At 44.8% G+C, this 16,724-nt stretch overlaps 1 protein-coding gene across 1 annotated transcript in view; it reads left to right on the plus strand.

Moving 5' to 3' along the window:
* Palm2akap2 (PALM2 and AKAP2 fusion) overlaps window positions 1–16,724 on the plus strand; it is a 295,986-nt gene that overhangs the window by 272,017 nt on the left and 7,245 nt on the right. The window contains exons 8-9 of the mRNA XM_042695250.1: window positions 1,781–4,208; window positions 13,387–13,565. Of these exons, the coding sequence (XP_042551184.1) occupies window positions 1,781–4,208; window positions 13,387–13,565 (2,607 nt within the window). The remainder of the gene's footprint in view (window positions 1–1,780; window positions 4,209–13,386; window positions 13,566–16,724) is intronic.

The raw sequence follows: 16,724 nt of genomic DNA on the forward strand, positions 1-16,724 counted from the left end.
TTTTTTAAAAAAAAGTATAAAAAAATAGAGGCAAGCTCTAAAACAACTCTAGGGTAGATTTGTGCTTGTGGGAAGCATAGGAAACCCAATCTGGTTTGTGGTCTGGGGTTTATTATTGATGCAAATTTTATCGTGGCTCTGCATAATAAGCTTCCAGCATAAAGGGATTAGTGAATAAATGAAATATGGAATTATTTGCCTTCTAGCTTCCTTTAATATTACATTGCCCCTTTTTTCCCTCCAGCTGTTCCAAAATGTTCCAGTAGAATGGTGTGTGTGTGTGTGTGTGTGTGAACTCAGGGTCTAGATGGGCACTGTCCCTTCTCCCTTTTGCTCAAGGCTGATGATCTACCACTTGAGCAACAGCTCCACTGAGGGCTTTTTGCTGGTTTAGTTGGAGATGAAAGTGTCTCAGATTTGTTGGTCTTGCTAAACTGAGGTCCTCAGATCTTAGCCTCCTGAATAGCTAGGATTACAAATGTGATCCATAGACATCTGGCTAGAAGAGGGATTTTTAACCACATTTCACTCCCAGCATTTTCCTGCTATCTTCCAGATTCTCTTTCTCTTCCCAAAGTTCAAAGGGCTAGTGGACAAGTTCAGCTATTCTCAACAAGCATTAGCAATAATTGACTAGTGGGGTGAAGCTGGACATGGGGTCGCCTCAAGGCTCTCCTTGAATCTCACTGTGTGTCTCTTTCTGTTGGTCTGAATATTCCAGTGGTAAAGCAAGCAAAACAAAACAATAAAGCCATACATAAAAAACAAGCAAATAGTTGAATAAATTATGAGGTGTAGGTAACATTCTTACTTAATCACAAATGGGAATATCACATAGAGAACATTTTTTTAACATAGAAGGAAGGAACTGATGGCCACTATCTTTTCAAAGCAACATGTAACTAAGAAGTATTGTTTTGATGCAGTCCTGGAGGATGGAAGTGCACAGTCAGTAGCTTTGGTTATAGTGTTCATAATGCGTGTGGTCAATTACAGTCATGGTAATGGGGTACTGTAGCTTTTAGAGGTGACTGAAAGGGTGTACTGTTTTTCAGCATGTTATTGTGGAAAGATTTTTTCCAAAGTTCCTTGCATTACATCTGGCAGAGAATCTAATTTTTTCTTTTAGAAGAATCATTCATATAAAAGGACCTCTTTTTATAGTTGGGGGACACATAAATAGTCTTAGAAAGTCTGTGGTAGTTTGCTGTGAAGTATTTTGCACATTACGTATATTCTATTCTGGAAGACAAAAACATTTAAAAAGAACTAGTGTCCATTGACCATTCATACACACAATGGAATCTGTAAACTTGGGAGAGAGTTAGGCACATGTTCCCACACAAAATGAGTATTTACAGAATTATTGGAAGGGGTTATCAAGCCAGGCACTGGTGGCTTGCACCTGTTATTCTGGCTCCTTAGGAGGCTGAGACCTGAGGATTGAGATTCAAAGCCAATTTGGGTAGACAAATCCATCAGACCCACATCCAGTTATCCAGCAAAAAGCCAGAAGAAGAGGTGTGACTCAGGTGGTAGACTACTAGCAAAAAATTAAATGATACTACAGAGCCCTGAGTTCAAGCCCCAGTACTGGTGCATGTGCACGTGCACACACACACCCAAGAAAAGGAATTTTTATTTTAAAAATACTGTTATTATTCAAAGGACCTTTATTGTTTCCAGACTTTCTTCCTATTGGTTGTGAGCAAATTTCTCAGCCTTCACATCCATGAGCGAGGTACCCTGTAACCTGGCTTTTGTTTTGTCTTTATTTCAGAAGCCACCCCAGCTTTCCCAGGATGATATCCTACTAAGGAACGCGAGAGACGACCGCACTGCCAATCTCCTGGCACCCGCCACCAGCACTCTTCCCCCAGATCACAAAAACATGGAAATTGAGGTGTCTGTTACAGAATGTAAAAGCGTTTCTGGAGTCACTTCGACCCTCTCTACAGACCGCTCCTCTCCTTTCTATTCACCCTCGCACAACGGCCTCCTCCCTGACCACCACGAGTCCCTGGAGAATGATGTGGCCAGGGAGATCCAATATCTAGACGAGGTGCTGGAGGCCAACTGCTGTGACTCTGCTGTGGATGGAACCTACAACGGAACCTCTTCCCCAGAGCCCCGTGCAGCGATCCTGGTGGGCAGCCTAGGCCCACCTGCCCACGAAGCCACCCAACCAGAACCTGCAGAGAGAGCAGCTGGCAGGCCAGCTCCTCCTCACATTGAACTCAGTAGAAGCCCCTCGGACACCATGGCAGAGGCAGAACGAGCAAACGGTCACACCCCGGACCCACCCCTAGGAGACAGCCTGCAGGCCCCTGCGAGCCCCAGCTCTTCCACCAGCTCCCGCTGTTCTTCCCGCGATGGGGAACTCACACTTACCACGCTCAAGAAGGAGGCCAAGTTTGAGCTGCGTGCTTTCCACGAGGACAAGAAACCCTCGAAGCTCTTCGAGGAAGACGAACATGTGAAGGACCAATACTGCGTCCGCAAAGTCAGGCCCTCTGAAGAGATGCTGGAGCTGGAGAAGGAGCGCAGAGAGCTCATCCGGAGTCAAGCGGTGAAGAAGAATCCTGGCATTGCAGCTAAATGGTGGAATCCTCCCCAGGAAAAAACCCTGGAGGAACAGCTGGACGAGGAACATCTGGAGTCGCACAAGAAGTACAAGGAGCGCAAGGAGAGAAGGGCACAGCAGGAGCAGCAGCAGCTGCAGCAGCAGCAGCAGCAGCAGCAGCAGCAGCAGCAGCAGCAGCAGCAGCAGCAGCAGCCACAGCTCTGTGCAGCCCCTGCTTCCTCTCTTGACCGTTCGGGTGGGACTGAACACACCAAGGAGGCCATTGTCACAGAGCAGATAGATTTCTCTGCAGCGCGCAAGCAGTTCCAGCAGATGGATAATTCCAGGCAAACAGTGGCCAAGGGCCAGAGCGCACCCAGGCTGTTCTCCATCAAGCCTTTCTACAGGCCTTTGGGCTCCATCCACTCAGACAAACCACCAACCATCCTTCGGCCAGCTTCTATGGGGGGATCTCCAGAAGACAACGGCACATCGGTGGCAAAGGGGCAGAAAGCGCCCTGTGTGCTTTCTGAGAGCCAGACAACAGGAGGAGGCCCAGGCAGCACAGCCCCTCAGGGAAAGGAAGGACCTTACAGCGAACCCTCCAAACGGGGTCCCTTAGCCAAACTGTGGGCAGAGGACGGAGAGTTCACCAGCGCCCGGGCGGTCCTCACCGTGGTCAAGGATGATGAACATGGCATTCTGGATCAGTTTTCAAGATCGGTCAATGTGTCTTTGACCCAAGAAGAGCTTGACTCAGGTTTGGATGAGCTATCGGTTAGATCGCAGGACACCACGGTGCTGGAGAGCCTGTCCAATGACTTCAGCATGGACAACATCAGTGACAGCGGGGCCTCCAATGAGACTCCCAATGCCCTCCAGGAAAACTCACTGGCTGACTTCTCTCTGCCTCACACTCCGCAGACAGACAACCCCTCAGAAGGCCGAGAAGGGGTCTCCAAGTCCTTCAGCGACCATGGTTTCTATTCTCCTTCCTCCACCCTGGCAGACTCTCCACCCGTCGATGACCCCTTAGAATATCAGGCTGGGCTCCTAGTACAAAATGCCATTCAACAAGCCATAGCTGAGCAAGCAGACAAGGCTGGGTCCCAAACCAGCAAAGAGGAGGCCGTATCCCAGGGACCTGAAGCAACTCTAGAGGAAGCTGAAGCCGGGGCTTCTGGATCCCAGAAGCCTCGAGGCATGTTTGCCCCACCTCAGGTGTCCTCTCCTGTTCAAGAGAAAAGGGATGTCAAACCAAAGATCTTGCCTGCCGAGGACAGGGCTCTCAGAGAGAGGGGGCCCGGCCAGTCACCTGTGGCTGTGCAGCCCAGTGGCCCAGTCAACATGGAGGAGACCAGGCCTCCAGAAGGAGGCTATTTCAGCAAGTACTCAGAGGCAGCTGAGCTGAGAAGCACAGCTTCCCTCCTGGCTACTCAAGAATCTGATGTGATGGTTGGGCCCTTCAAGTTGAGGTCAAGGAAACAGCGGACTTTGTCCATGATTGAAGAAGAGATCCGAGCAGCCCAGGAAAGGGAAGAGGAGCTAAAGCGGCAGAGACAGGTCTTGCAGAGCACACCGAGCCCCAGGGCCAAGAACGCCCCATCGCTGCCCTCCAGAGCCTCATGCTATAAAACCGCCCCAGGTAAGCGAAGCCTGCGTCCTGAATACAGAGGCTTTAGAAATGTGGTTCCAGCCGATGGTTGGGGTTGTGTGTGTAGTCTTTACTCCTGGCAGGAGGATTTCAGCAACAAGAGGGTCAGGGTATCCTGGAAGGATGGGGAGCCTGCATTGTGTTTGGTTTTTCTCTACAGATGCAAGAATGTCGTTCCTTGAATGTTGATCTACCTTATCTTGGTTAATTGAAAACTGTTCTCTTTCCCATTTTTTTCTTTCTGTTTGTATTTGGGCGGAAGCAGTGCCAATCTCATTGCCAAGGTGAATAGTCATATTGATATGCACACACCTTATTCCTTATCTCTCGGGCCTTTAAAGACAGTAATCATGACTCCACAGAAGTCACAACATGCATAGATAGAAAGTGAATGCAAAAGGAGCGATGCTCTTTCTATCCATGTCTGGAAACTTGTATTGTAACCTCCAAATTCATGATCAAGGAGGAAGTGGGCACATTATTCTCAGTAGCCAAACGGAACAATTCATGGCCAAGATCAAAATGGCTGGCTCCAACTTTGGTTTTGTGAATGAGATAAATTGCTAATTCCCTCCTGCACTTGCTTTACATTTCCTGCCAGAAGGAGTGACTCAGTTGGTTTATTGAGTGACTCGGCTGGATGATGTGTTATGAGACAAAAAAATACAGTTCCTGACTCCTGGGAGAAATCATGCTGGTCATAGGCTGGAATCCTATAACCTTAAGGCAAATAAAATCCACTGAAAGACAGAAAATCTATTGAGGAAGGAGAGATACACTAATTCTTCCCATGAATACATTTTCTAGCCATAAGCCCTGTTCCCTAGGTTCTTCTGGGCCAGCACTCTGTCATCACATTAAGTTTTGGCTGTGAAACTTAGGTGCTATCCAAATAAGTAGAGAAGACGTTCATATCCTCTCATGGCAGGTTTGACTGCCAAGGAAGTTACGGAAAAGCTTAATTTTTTTTTTTCAGAGCTTTTTTGGATTTTGGAATTATGCTCAAAGGAATGTATATCTGTAGTATTATTCTCTTTTAAGGCGTTTGACACTAGTCTAGAAGGATTCGTGTTGCCTAGGTCACTCAAAGCAGGAAATGTAGCTTCTGGTTTCAAACCCAGGCTCCTATTTCTCCCAGCCTTTCTTGTGATTTGAGCCTGTTCCACATGGGGACAGCTCCTGTCGTCAGCCAACAGTGACTGAACTATTCGCCCAGCCTCATCCTCACACCTGTGTTTTCTGAGTTCTTTCTGACCCTCTTTCTTAGAGCCATGGTAAATGTCAGAATTTTCTGTTTGTAACATTCTGAGAGAGTGAGCTTGACTCACAGAGACGCTGACATAGTGCTATCCCAGAGACCTAAATTCTTTCCTCAGTGCTTTAGGTCTGAATTCCTATTGCGCTCTCCCCCCCCACCCCCCCATGTCCCCCGCCACAAATAGGCTGGTAGGTCCAAAGATGTAGGCAGATAAAGGAATCACCACAATGCTAATCCAGCCTGGCTGTGAGTTCTTTCAGGAAGTTCATTTCCTAGGAAGAAGTTCAGCCATTCACTCCAGAAACAGTCTCCTTCATTCTCAGGAGCTGACGTCTTAATCTGTGTCTGAGCAGGATGCATGTTCGCTTCATTAACTGAATATGAACATGTTTGGCATCGTGGGGTCAATCAATTAAATTAGTTAACTGGTGGTCCTTGACTGTTATGATTGCTTTCTTTCATTCTCTTTCTTTCTGAACCCACAAATATGTTCCAAATATATTTGCTACTAGGAGGAAAATTGGTAGGAAAAGCCTACATTGAAGTGTATTTGGCAAAAGGTAAACATTTATAATGAAAATAGGACTCCTCAAATTCTAGAATTCATTAGACATTACTCTGAAGGGTTTAGGAAGAGCAGATACTGTGGTTTGACCCAGCAGCCTAATTCCTGAGAAGATATAGATTCTAGGCTTCTTGTATCAATCCTACCATCATGGCTTTTGACTCAGTAGGACTTTGGAAAAGGCAGATAGATCATGTCCCATTTGTTTGATTCCCTTCTGTATAAACAGAATTTATTATTACAGCTACTTGTGCCAGCTCTGTGGATAGGTCCAGGAGATCTGGGTTGGCTCCTGGTAGTTTTCATATCCTGCTGGGGACAACCATGAGTTCATTGTTGCTTACTTACATATTACTTACTCTGGGCTCCAAGTTAGTGAAACATATTCCAAGGAATCAGACTTGGCCATCTACAAAGATAAAACATAGTCTTGAACTGACAAAGAGGAAATGAATCAAAGGACTTAATTCTTTTAAGATCCCCAGTAAGAACTAAGAACCAATTAAATGCTCAGGATCAGGATGTACCCTGTGATAGCTGGGCCAGGGCAGAATTTTACTGTATCCCTTACTAAAAGTCATTACTTGCTGTGGTTTTCCCAAGGAGATTGGAATTTCAGATCCGCATCATCTTTATGACTAAGCCTGTACTTGGAGAAGTGGGTGGAAGACTGAGAAGCCGAAAGGCAGAGAAGAAAGTCAGACAGTAAGAGCCTTAAAGAATCCATTTGTAGTTCATGTCATGATTTTATTTCTCATGACCTTGAAGGAAAACATAAAGGTTTCCCCAAACTGGTACACAGCTAACATCACATATTACCAGTTGCTCTTTTATTTCTCATTACCAAATAAGTTTGAGTTACTCCTCTGCATTTATTGTAAAGTAAATTTCTGACTTGGCTGCTTGCCAGCTGTGTGAGTAGCTTACTTCTCACCTCCTAATACATCTCAATTCCCTCACTAGAAAATTGGAATAAAATAGTACCTACGTCACAAAAAGGATAAGACGGTCTGGTGCATAAAAAAGTTCCCAATTATTGTTATTACAGTTGCTCAAAGGTTTTAAGGAAAAGCCAAGAGCACTTTAGCAAAACTACTTTAAGAATTGCACTTAAGAGGCTATGAACTTGAATAAGAAACTGAACACACAGTAGACTGTTGCCTCTTCCCTCTTGAGAACTTCTTTAGAATTAAAGTCTCTCTTAAAAAACTGAGTTCAAGTATTTATTTTCAGTAGTCAGCTATATAATTTTTCCCCCCTTAACATCCCTTCCCATCTCTCCCCCCACCCAGCTATATAATTTTTATTTTGTCATTATTTTTTATTGGCTGTGGGGCTTGAACTCTGGGCCTGGGCACTGTCCCTCAGCTCTTCAGCTCAAGGCAGGTGTTCTACCACTTGAGCCACAGCACCACTTCCGGTTTTCTGGTGGTTTATTCATAGGACAGATCCAGTATCAGCAACTCATCAAACCCACCCCACCCCTTTCCGACTTGCCTTGGAGCAGTCACGTTGCCCCCAGATCTACTTGACCAGGCTAAGGACATTTCTCATTCCTGAGCAAGGTTTAGGATCTGAGGACTCTTATCATTATATTCTCCCACCCTGGGGCCTTCAAAGGAGGGGATGAAAGAATAAGGCATCAGCACATGGGCACAGATGGAATTGTATTGTGAGCTATGTGTGCTCTCTGGCCATCAGCAAGCAGGGTGAGGAGAGAAATACAAGTTCCATGCCTGACCTCCTTGCTTTCTTTGTGGGAACGTGTGTGTGAGTCACTTTAGATATTTGCAAGCCCACTCCAGTGCTATGTGAAGAAAGAAAGCCCTTGAAAAGGAAGCCTGGGCCAAGGCATGTTGTCTTGTGGGTGGTTTTGTTCGGTTTGGTTTGGTTCTTAAGTAAGAGTGGGCGATGGCTCTTTCTCTTCTTTTGAGAAATGTAGAAACAAAGGATCTTTTGAGTTCAGATCTTTGGCTCCCTGTACATGGACCATCATAATCACAAATAATAAAGCTTGGCTAAAATTAATTTTACAAACTTGGCATCCATATGCTTTGATTTTTTTTTTTTTTTTAAGCTCAGTCTGTTGCTATGGGAGGAGCGGAGGGTTGGAGCTGACAGCTGTGTTTCGCCATGTAATCCACCTTCTTCCCTCTGGGTTCCCTCGGGTGGGAGGAATTGTGAATTCTTCTCTTTGCCCTCTTGTCAGCAGAGCCTGCCACCGATGCCCAAGGGAAGTCCGTCTTGTTTGGAAACTCCTGAAGGGCAGCCAAGCATGCATGGCTTGCCTTCTCTGGATGAGAATGTGGTTAACTATTTCTGATAAATCAACAGGAAACACAGATTCATGCTTCCTAGTTTTCTTTTCCGCCCCTGTTGAGAGACAGCCTTAGCTACTCTGGAGTGAAATTCCATCCTTCTTCCTTGCTTTTTAATTGGCCTCACCGAGTACTGTTATTGAAGAGAACAGAGTTGATAGAATTTCTAAACTCTGTGGTTGTGTGCTGCTTGGAAAGGTAGAAAGACCTGTGGATCTGTGGATCTGATGAAGGTCGAAGCAAGGACCAATTATATTTAAGTTTTTTTAAATTTTCTTTTAAGTAGTTATGCAAAGGAGGTTCAACTAAACACATCAGTTTATAAGTACAATGTATCTTGGTCAGTGTCACCCCTTCCATTCTTCCGCATTCAACCTGGGTCAACGAATTTTATATATTTATTTAATCACTGGTTTATTTTTTGTGCCAATCCTGAGGCTTGAACTCAGGGCCTGGGTACTGTCCCTTAGCTTTTTTACTTACAACTGGGGCTCTACTATTCAAGCAACAGGTTCACTTGTACCATTTTGGTGGTTAATTTGACATGAATCTCAAGGACTTTCCTCCTTAGGTTGACTTTGAACCTCCAGTAGATCTCCTGAGTAGCTAGGATTACAGATATGAACCACTGGTGCCCAGCCTGGTTTTATATTTTAAGGTTAGTTTGTGTTAGTGGAGAAAATAATTAGAAAATAAGTAAAATGAAAATAAAAATGCCCATCATGGATAAGAGAAGAAAAGAACTAGGGAGAACCACTACCTGTCTTATTTCTCCCTGTGCATGTGGTTGCATGCAAGGTAACATTAGGTTGGTTTCCTATCGCTGCTTTGAGAAATGTACTTTATTATCTTAGAGTGTCTGCAATGGACCAAACTGTGGTCCTGTCTATCACATGTGGAAGCTCTAACCCTCAGTGTACCAGTATTTGGAAGTAAGGCCTTTAGATGAGGGCATGAAGGTGGAATTCGCATGATGAGTCATGAGGATAAGGAGGCTTGCTCCTTTGCATGGTGAGAGAAGGTAGCCCTCTACATAGTAAGAAGGCAACTGTTAATCCAGGAAGAGAGCGCTCATCAAAGCCCCACAATGTGGCACCTTGACATTAGACTCATAGCTTAACCACCCAGTCTATAATAATTTGCTATGGTGGTCTGAGCAGACTAACACTGGGTGAAAGTCAAGGTATAGGTAAACCTCTGTTCCTCTTTGAGGCTCTACAGAGTATATCCATTCCCTTCCTTTATCTATTCTGGGGCATGGTCTGCATTTCTCAGCTTTGTGGCCCTTCCTCTGTCTTTAAGACAAGCATCAAATCTCAGTTTCTCTCTCTCCCCACTTGCTCTCTGCCCCTCCCATTCCTTCTCTTCTGCCCCCCCCCTTACTCTCCCCTTTTAACTTAGTATTTATCAAGGTTATTTGTATAATAAATACATTTGCTTCTTTAGTTTGGTTACGGAGACATGATTTTAGAAACATAATTTTCAATTTTCAAATCAACCCAGCCAAATGAAGCTGCTTTCAATGAAATCATTTAAAAATTTAAAATCTAAAGTTAATCTAGATATTTGGACAAAATCATGTTTAGGAAATAAACTCAAGAAATGTTTCCCATCCTCCACTCAAATTTCCCATCTGATTTTAGTCTTCTGTTTCCTTGTGGAAATTTAGGGCTGCCCTGAGCTTGGTATGGCAGTCTGTTCTTTTTCCCCAAGAACAGTGACTAGATAGAGTCCTTCGGGAAACTGTCCTGGAATGTACAGCCTGGTGAGAAACTAGATGGCAGGATGCTAGTCACTGAAAATGGAGTCTACTTCCAGGAGTTTCTCTGCTCTTGACACATTCACCAGGTGAATAAAACAGTCAGACAGCAAGATTTGATGGAACCAGGTTACTGAGGAAGTGCCCTTCACTAGGAGTTTGGAGATTCTAACAGGTATATTTTCTAGGCCAAAGAATTTTTTTTTTTTTTTTGGTGGGGGGTGGTCATGAGGCTTGAACTCAGGGCCTGGGCACGTGTTCCTGAACTCTTTGTTCAAGGCTAGTGCTTTACCACTTTGAGCCACAGCACCACTTCCAGTTTATTGGAGATCAGAGTCTCACAGACTTTCCTGCCCAGGCTGGCATTGAACGGTGATCCTTAGATCTCAGCCTCCTGAGTAGCTAGGATTACAGGTGTGAGCCACCAGTGCCTGGCTTCTGTAGCACCATTTTTAAGCTGATCTCCAGGGTCCCCAACAGTGATGACATCTGCAGTGTGGTCTCTTGGAGGAGGAGTTCCAGAAGTTTCTCACCATCCTATGTGAGAGTCGCAGGAACATTGGTTGCAAACTCAGGATTCTGAGGAAGGGGTTGGGTGTAGAACAGTCCTTTCTTTGCTCTTTTTTTTTTTTTAATAGTCTATATGATTACCACAGTGGCACATAGAGTTCTAGTGCATGGGTTTGAGCCATACCATGGCTATGGGGAGATATTTGGAGATCATAGGGCCCAGCCAAGATAGCTACCTGCAATACTGACTCCAGACTGATGGGCAGAAGTTAGGGATGAGGCAGATTGCCTCCTTTATCTGAGGCACTGCCCCACCCCCAAGCTATGACAAGGGTTTTATCACTGGAGCCCTCTCACAAGACCTCCCTGCGGCTACTTTCTCTGAGGGCTGCTGTCCAGACCTGCCAAACCATCCTTGTGTCATGTGACCTCTAGTGGCTCTCACTGGTAATGCTTGCCGAGAGGTAGATTTTATCAGAATAAAAAGAAACAAACATCTTAATAATGGCTGACCAATTAGTTCTTCTTTAGGTATCTTTTGCTCTCCTTACAGCTCTCAGAGGACATCCTGCCATACAATTTGGCCATAATCAGCACTGTATTTGGGTTGCCAGGCTGGGCTGGAGTTATCTTCTGAGCCTCAATTTTCTAAGCCATTCCCAGGTGTCAGCCGGATCCACCCTACCGACATTCACAAGTTGTTGCAAGGGATAAACGACTTGAGACAATGAAGGAAATACCGAGTTCATGTTAGTGCTCATTAAGACTACAAAGCCGTTGAATCCGATGCTGCCCTAGACCTAGACCATCTTATTTCATGTGCCTTGGGGCATTTGAACTCTTCCCTTCAGTTCTCCAGGGCCACAGATGTTTACTAAGTGGCCATCACAGGTGTGTATTCAAATAAACTAAAGGACTCGTGGACAGTTGCAATGGTTTGTGTCTTCAGGTGATTTTCACAGTCTGATTGAGAAGACGATGCTCCCAGTGACCAGATAGATACAAGTCTATGTGTGAAATGGCTCTCACAGAACTGCAAAGAAACTGTTGCTACATAGGTGCCCACTAGGGCATGTGTGAAAGGCTGAAGTTAGAGGCAGGGAATGTAGCCCGCAGTTTAGATGTTTAATGTTAGAAGAGTGCCTTATGGGAGATGATCTGGACATGTACAAGATGAACTGGAAAATGATGATAATTAACCTGGCAAGTTGGTGTCTGTTTCTATTTGTAGAAGAATCACAAAAAAGATTTGCAAAAATACCCCCAGAGTGGTTCGTGCTTACTTTGTAGTCATATTAATCTTTGAGATTGCAGTGAAATAGTACCTAGGTTCATTGAATGCTTTCTGTTCTAAATATTAAATTTTGTTTATTTAGTTTGGTGCCAGTCCTGGGACTTAAACTCAGGCCTGGATGCTATCCCTGAGCTGCTTCTTGCTCAAGGTTAGCATCTACCACTTGAGCCACAGCGTCACTTCCAGCTTTTTTTTGAGTAGTTTATTGGAGATAAGAGTCTCACAGACTTTTCTGCCAGGGCTGGCTTTGAACCACAACCCTCAGATCTCCATCTCCCGAGTAGCTAGGATTATAGGTGTGAGCCACCTGCACCTGGCCCAAGTATTAACTTTTTTAGTGTTAGCTTAGTCTTTAAGAAGCTGTCTATAGAACAAGTATCTGTTATCATGCCCATTTTACAAATGGGAAAACTGAGATCTAAACAGTACCTAACTGGCTCAGGATTATTTGGTTGCAAAGCAGAGGACTCAAACTCAAGCAGAGTTTCCCTCCCCTGTGCGACACTGTTTCTCAAAGCTTCTGCTCATGCCTGTTGCCATTTTCAGGGGATCATACTAAATGCACAGAGGTGAAATGACCTTAGGTCTAGAATTTCTTTTAAAAGTTTGAGCTTAAGGACCAAGGATGACAAAATCTTGATAAATGTTTATCCTGGGACTAGTTGATGTTTATCATGTTTGTGGGATCATTACAACATTCCCTAATTTCCATAAAACATAAAAGCCAGGTTTGAATTTGGAGACTTCAGTTTATTATTATTACTGTTTGGTTGTCTGGTTGGGCTGATTCAAAGCACTGGGTTTCACTAAGTTATTCACGAAATTGTGATTGTGAAATTGGAGGGTCCTCTTCTGCATGTTAAAAATACTTTCTGCTCTCCTGGGTGTCTGGGGACATGGAACAAGCAGACTTCACTCTCATTCAAAGGGTTTTTAGCAGTTCACAGTCTGTGCAGAAAGCCTGACAGATAAGCTGACAACTAGCCACCTTAGACATAGAGTCCAGAAACCAGGAAGCCGGAATCTTATTCCTCCTGCCTCCAGCAACCTCAGCACAGCCTTTCCCTTGCTTACTGTAACGTTTCCTCATCTGTAAGTCATGGTTCCCTAAGGCTCCAAGGCGCCGCCTCCTCTTGACAATCTAATACTGTGATCTGCCACAGAACGCGTGTCTTCATGCAAAGTTCCTTGTAGGCTTGTTTGCGCTAACTGATGTGTTTGGCCTGGCATCCTTGAAGTCTGTTTGGATGGATGGATGGGTTTATAATTGTCTTTTAAATGCTTTTGTTCTTGATAATGAAACTGCCTGTCTTTAACAATTATTCTGATGCCACCGTCTGTCATAGTTGCTTTTCTTTTTTATTTGGTATTTGTGTGTGTGCGTGCGTGCGCCAGTTTTCTCTTTCTGAAAGTAGTTGTGAGCAGATAAGCTTAGAAAGGGTGTTCTCTTCATGTTTTGTTTCAGGGAAAATAGAGAAAGTCAAACCTCCTCCATCCCCTACCACTGAAGGTCCCAGCTTGCAGCCTGACTTAGCTTCCGAAGAGGCTGCCGGAACCCAGAGGCCTAAGAACCTGATGCAGACCCTCATGGAAGACTATGAGACACACAGATCTAAAAGGCGCGAGAGAATGGATGATAGTAGTGTAAGTTTTTCCTCCCTTCCTTTCACTTCTCAGAAGGCAACTGTTAGTGTGGTGAATGGTGTTCCAGTGTAGGCATGGATGTGTGTACAGTTGTCTGGCTTGCACGCATCACTGTTCCAAACCCAGTTTCCAGATGTGTGACTTAATATGCCTGGAGTGGGGTTTGGGGTTTTGCTTCCTATCTCAAAAATGTCAGTCGTCAAGAAGTGGGTCCTCCTGCTACTAAGTCCAGCTCAAGCTCACTGTAAGTCTGGTGCACCAGACAGTGGATGTGGAGGGGGACATTGGGGGCCACCCAGGGCAAAAAGGACAAAAGCACTCCAGAACCATCCCTACACTCCAGGGAATGGCTTGACCTACTCTGTAGAAAATTTCATGTCTCATACGCATTATGTCTATGAGACATGTTGTCATATAAAATGCTGCTCCTTCGAAATCTCTTCTGGACAATCCTTATAAATGTCACTCAGTGTTCTGCCCATGTGCAGCTGGCAGGAGAGCCATTTTAAAAAAATCACCCAACTCACCCCAGTACCCTCAAACCCTGAGAAGTTGGCACATGGTTTTCACATCCCCCTAGGAAAGAAGCCACGTGCTCCGTAGTTTCTTTGTCTGGAATGATACTGAAGTGCTAGCTGTTGCTCAGGGCCCCTAAGAGCCTAGGGTCAGCCTTGGAGTGTGATGTCACCCCCTAGAGTCTCTTAGCATTCCTCAAGGCCATTATACTGACCCCACAATGACAGTCAGGTTTGATAAACTACCCTTTTTACCTAGGTCAGTCCTACCTAGTTTTTGCCTTTTGTCCCAGCATAATTATGAGTACTACCCCTTTCACTCTTTAAAGTGGCCCGGTTTTCTGGAGTTGAAGTCAGATGCTGAAAGTTGCTGTAAAAGTAAAGAGTGGTAAAAAAAGGATGAACGTGGACAGCCAGCAGCCCGGGCACCTCCCAGGCCTTTTCCCTATGTGGATCCTAAACTTCAGGGAGTAATAGTTAGCTCCCTGGAGGCAAACGATTGCTGGCTGCAGGGGACATTTCCAGTGGGCTTCACTAGGAGTCGCCGCAGCCCCTCCCTGGACCTATTGGGTTTGTTTTGCCCACTAGATCACTTTAGCCAGCTCTTCTTTGCAGCCCTGGTTTAGTTATAGAATTTACCGTTAGGTATTTTTGGTATGGCCATTTTGAAGTATACTGTGATAATATATTGTTTCTTTTCTGCCCATGATTCCAAACCATGCATCAGCAGCTTTGCTGGAAAGAGTGAGCAGAACCACTTCGCACTGCCCCACATTCTAAGTATTCTGCATATTTCCTGCTTTTTCTGTTGGGGTGCAGATGCTGGAAGGAAAAAAAATACTGTACATAGAAAGGAATCTTCTGGGAGGCAGTACCCCTGCACCAGCCCTTGTGGTTTTGTTGAGAGAAGGGAGCAAGAAGCTGGGTTTCAGCCCCATTCATCCCATTCATTAGCCTGGGTCCTTTGTACAATGTGTGCACTAAACACTTAGACGTGGCCACGCTGTCATCACTGCAGTTCTTCTTAGCTGCAAATGTTATCTTAAATGGAAGTGCTTCTTCTCTGGGTCTGATATCATCTCTGATCAGTCTGCAACTCACGGTGGAAGGACATTTGCTAAGAGGCTTAGAGAAGACATGGCCAGCCCTAGGTCTGGAACAAGTATATACTGGAGGGTGCTGACAATGAACTATTTAGACTTTTCCCCCAAGGCACCGGAGAAATCCTTTAGGAAACTGATTCATCAGTGCGTTATGAGCTGCATGACTGTGTTTAGGCACAGTGCTTCTCAAAGTTCTGGTCAGTAGGGCTAGGTGGTCTTCTAGATAGCACCATCTTAAGAGAATCTGCCTCCGGAAACCTTGCCTGCAAACAAACTCCTGTCTATGATTAAGGTCTTCTTTTCATAGCCTACAGGGCTATATGATTGCTTTAAGGTTCAGAGAAGCTTAAAAGGCCATTTGGCTATAGCCTCAAATCCCAAATAGCTGTCAAGGACGTTGCTAGTGGGAGCTTGCTATACACAGATGGAAGGGAATCTTGTTAATTCAATGGGCAATATTCAATGAAAGCCAACAGCTGAATTAACAAGGTCTATCGTATCTGATATTTTTATTGATGAATAACAGGATATCTACTTGCTTCAAGAGATACCAACTTTTAAATACATGAATATCAGATGATGAAAGGCCTAGTAGGCGTGTTAACAGTCTCCGGAAGTTACTCTCTATCCATCCGTTCCTGGCTGGGTGCTGGTTCCCAGCTAGCGGGTCTTCTGTGAGTCTCTGCCGTGCACTAACCCTGGTCTTTTTCCTCTCTGCCAGTACACCTCTAAGTTACTGTCTTGCAAGGTGACTTCTGAGGTACTTTTTCAACTTGTTTGTCTTGGTCTTGATGCATGCTTGGCCCAGGTGCATGCTGTGTGGTTTGCCATTTCCTGTTATGTCCGATGAGAATGACAAGAAAACTGGCTTGTCTCCATATGTACTTCCTCCTGCCTTCCGGAATTGGGGGAATGCCTCAAAATACCATAGTCCATGCAACAAGTATGCACCGTGCCATGCCCTGCTGCGCTGAGGTGGGGTTGAGAAGACCCTGCTGCCCATCCTTGGGTCTGGAAGATGTTTGAACTAGAGGGCACAACTAATGGGAAGTTTGGAGTCTTTCCATTTGTTTAGGCATTCATAGCAGACGTACTTCGGTCTGATTAGAATGGGCTGTTGATTCTGATCAATCTTTTGTTATCTTGACACCAATCCAGAACATTCCATCTCAAAGGTTTAGGATGAGTTATTCCAATCGATACCCATCTCAGATCCTCCTGTCAATCTTGAAACCTGTATATGGTGTGTGTGTGTGCATGTGTGTGCGTGCGTGTGCGTGTGTGTGTGTGTGTGTGTGTGTGAGAGAGAGAGAGAGAGAGAGAGAGAGAAAGAGAGAGAGGGACAGGGAGAGGGAGAGATTGAGAGAAAGAGATGTTTGTTGGTTTTTTAAAAATCTTAAACATTAGCCTTCCTCCATGGTCTCCTTTCACTTACAATTTCCTTTTTCACCCAGATTTTACAAATATGTGTGCTGCCAAAAAAGCACAGTATTTCTCGCTTTAATTTTTTGTTTTTTTTTTCCTCCCAAATTTTTCTCACT

The sequence above is a fragment of the Dipodomys spectabilis genome, unplaced genomic scaffold, assembly GCF_019054845.1.
Source record: "Dipodomys spectabilis isolate Male_0828 unplaced genomic scaffold, ASM1905484v1 ptg000006l, whole genome shotgun sequence".
NCBI lineage: Eukaryota > Metazoa > Chordata > Mammalia > Rodentia > Heteromyidae > Dipodomys > Dipodomys spectabilis.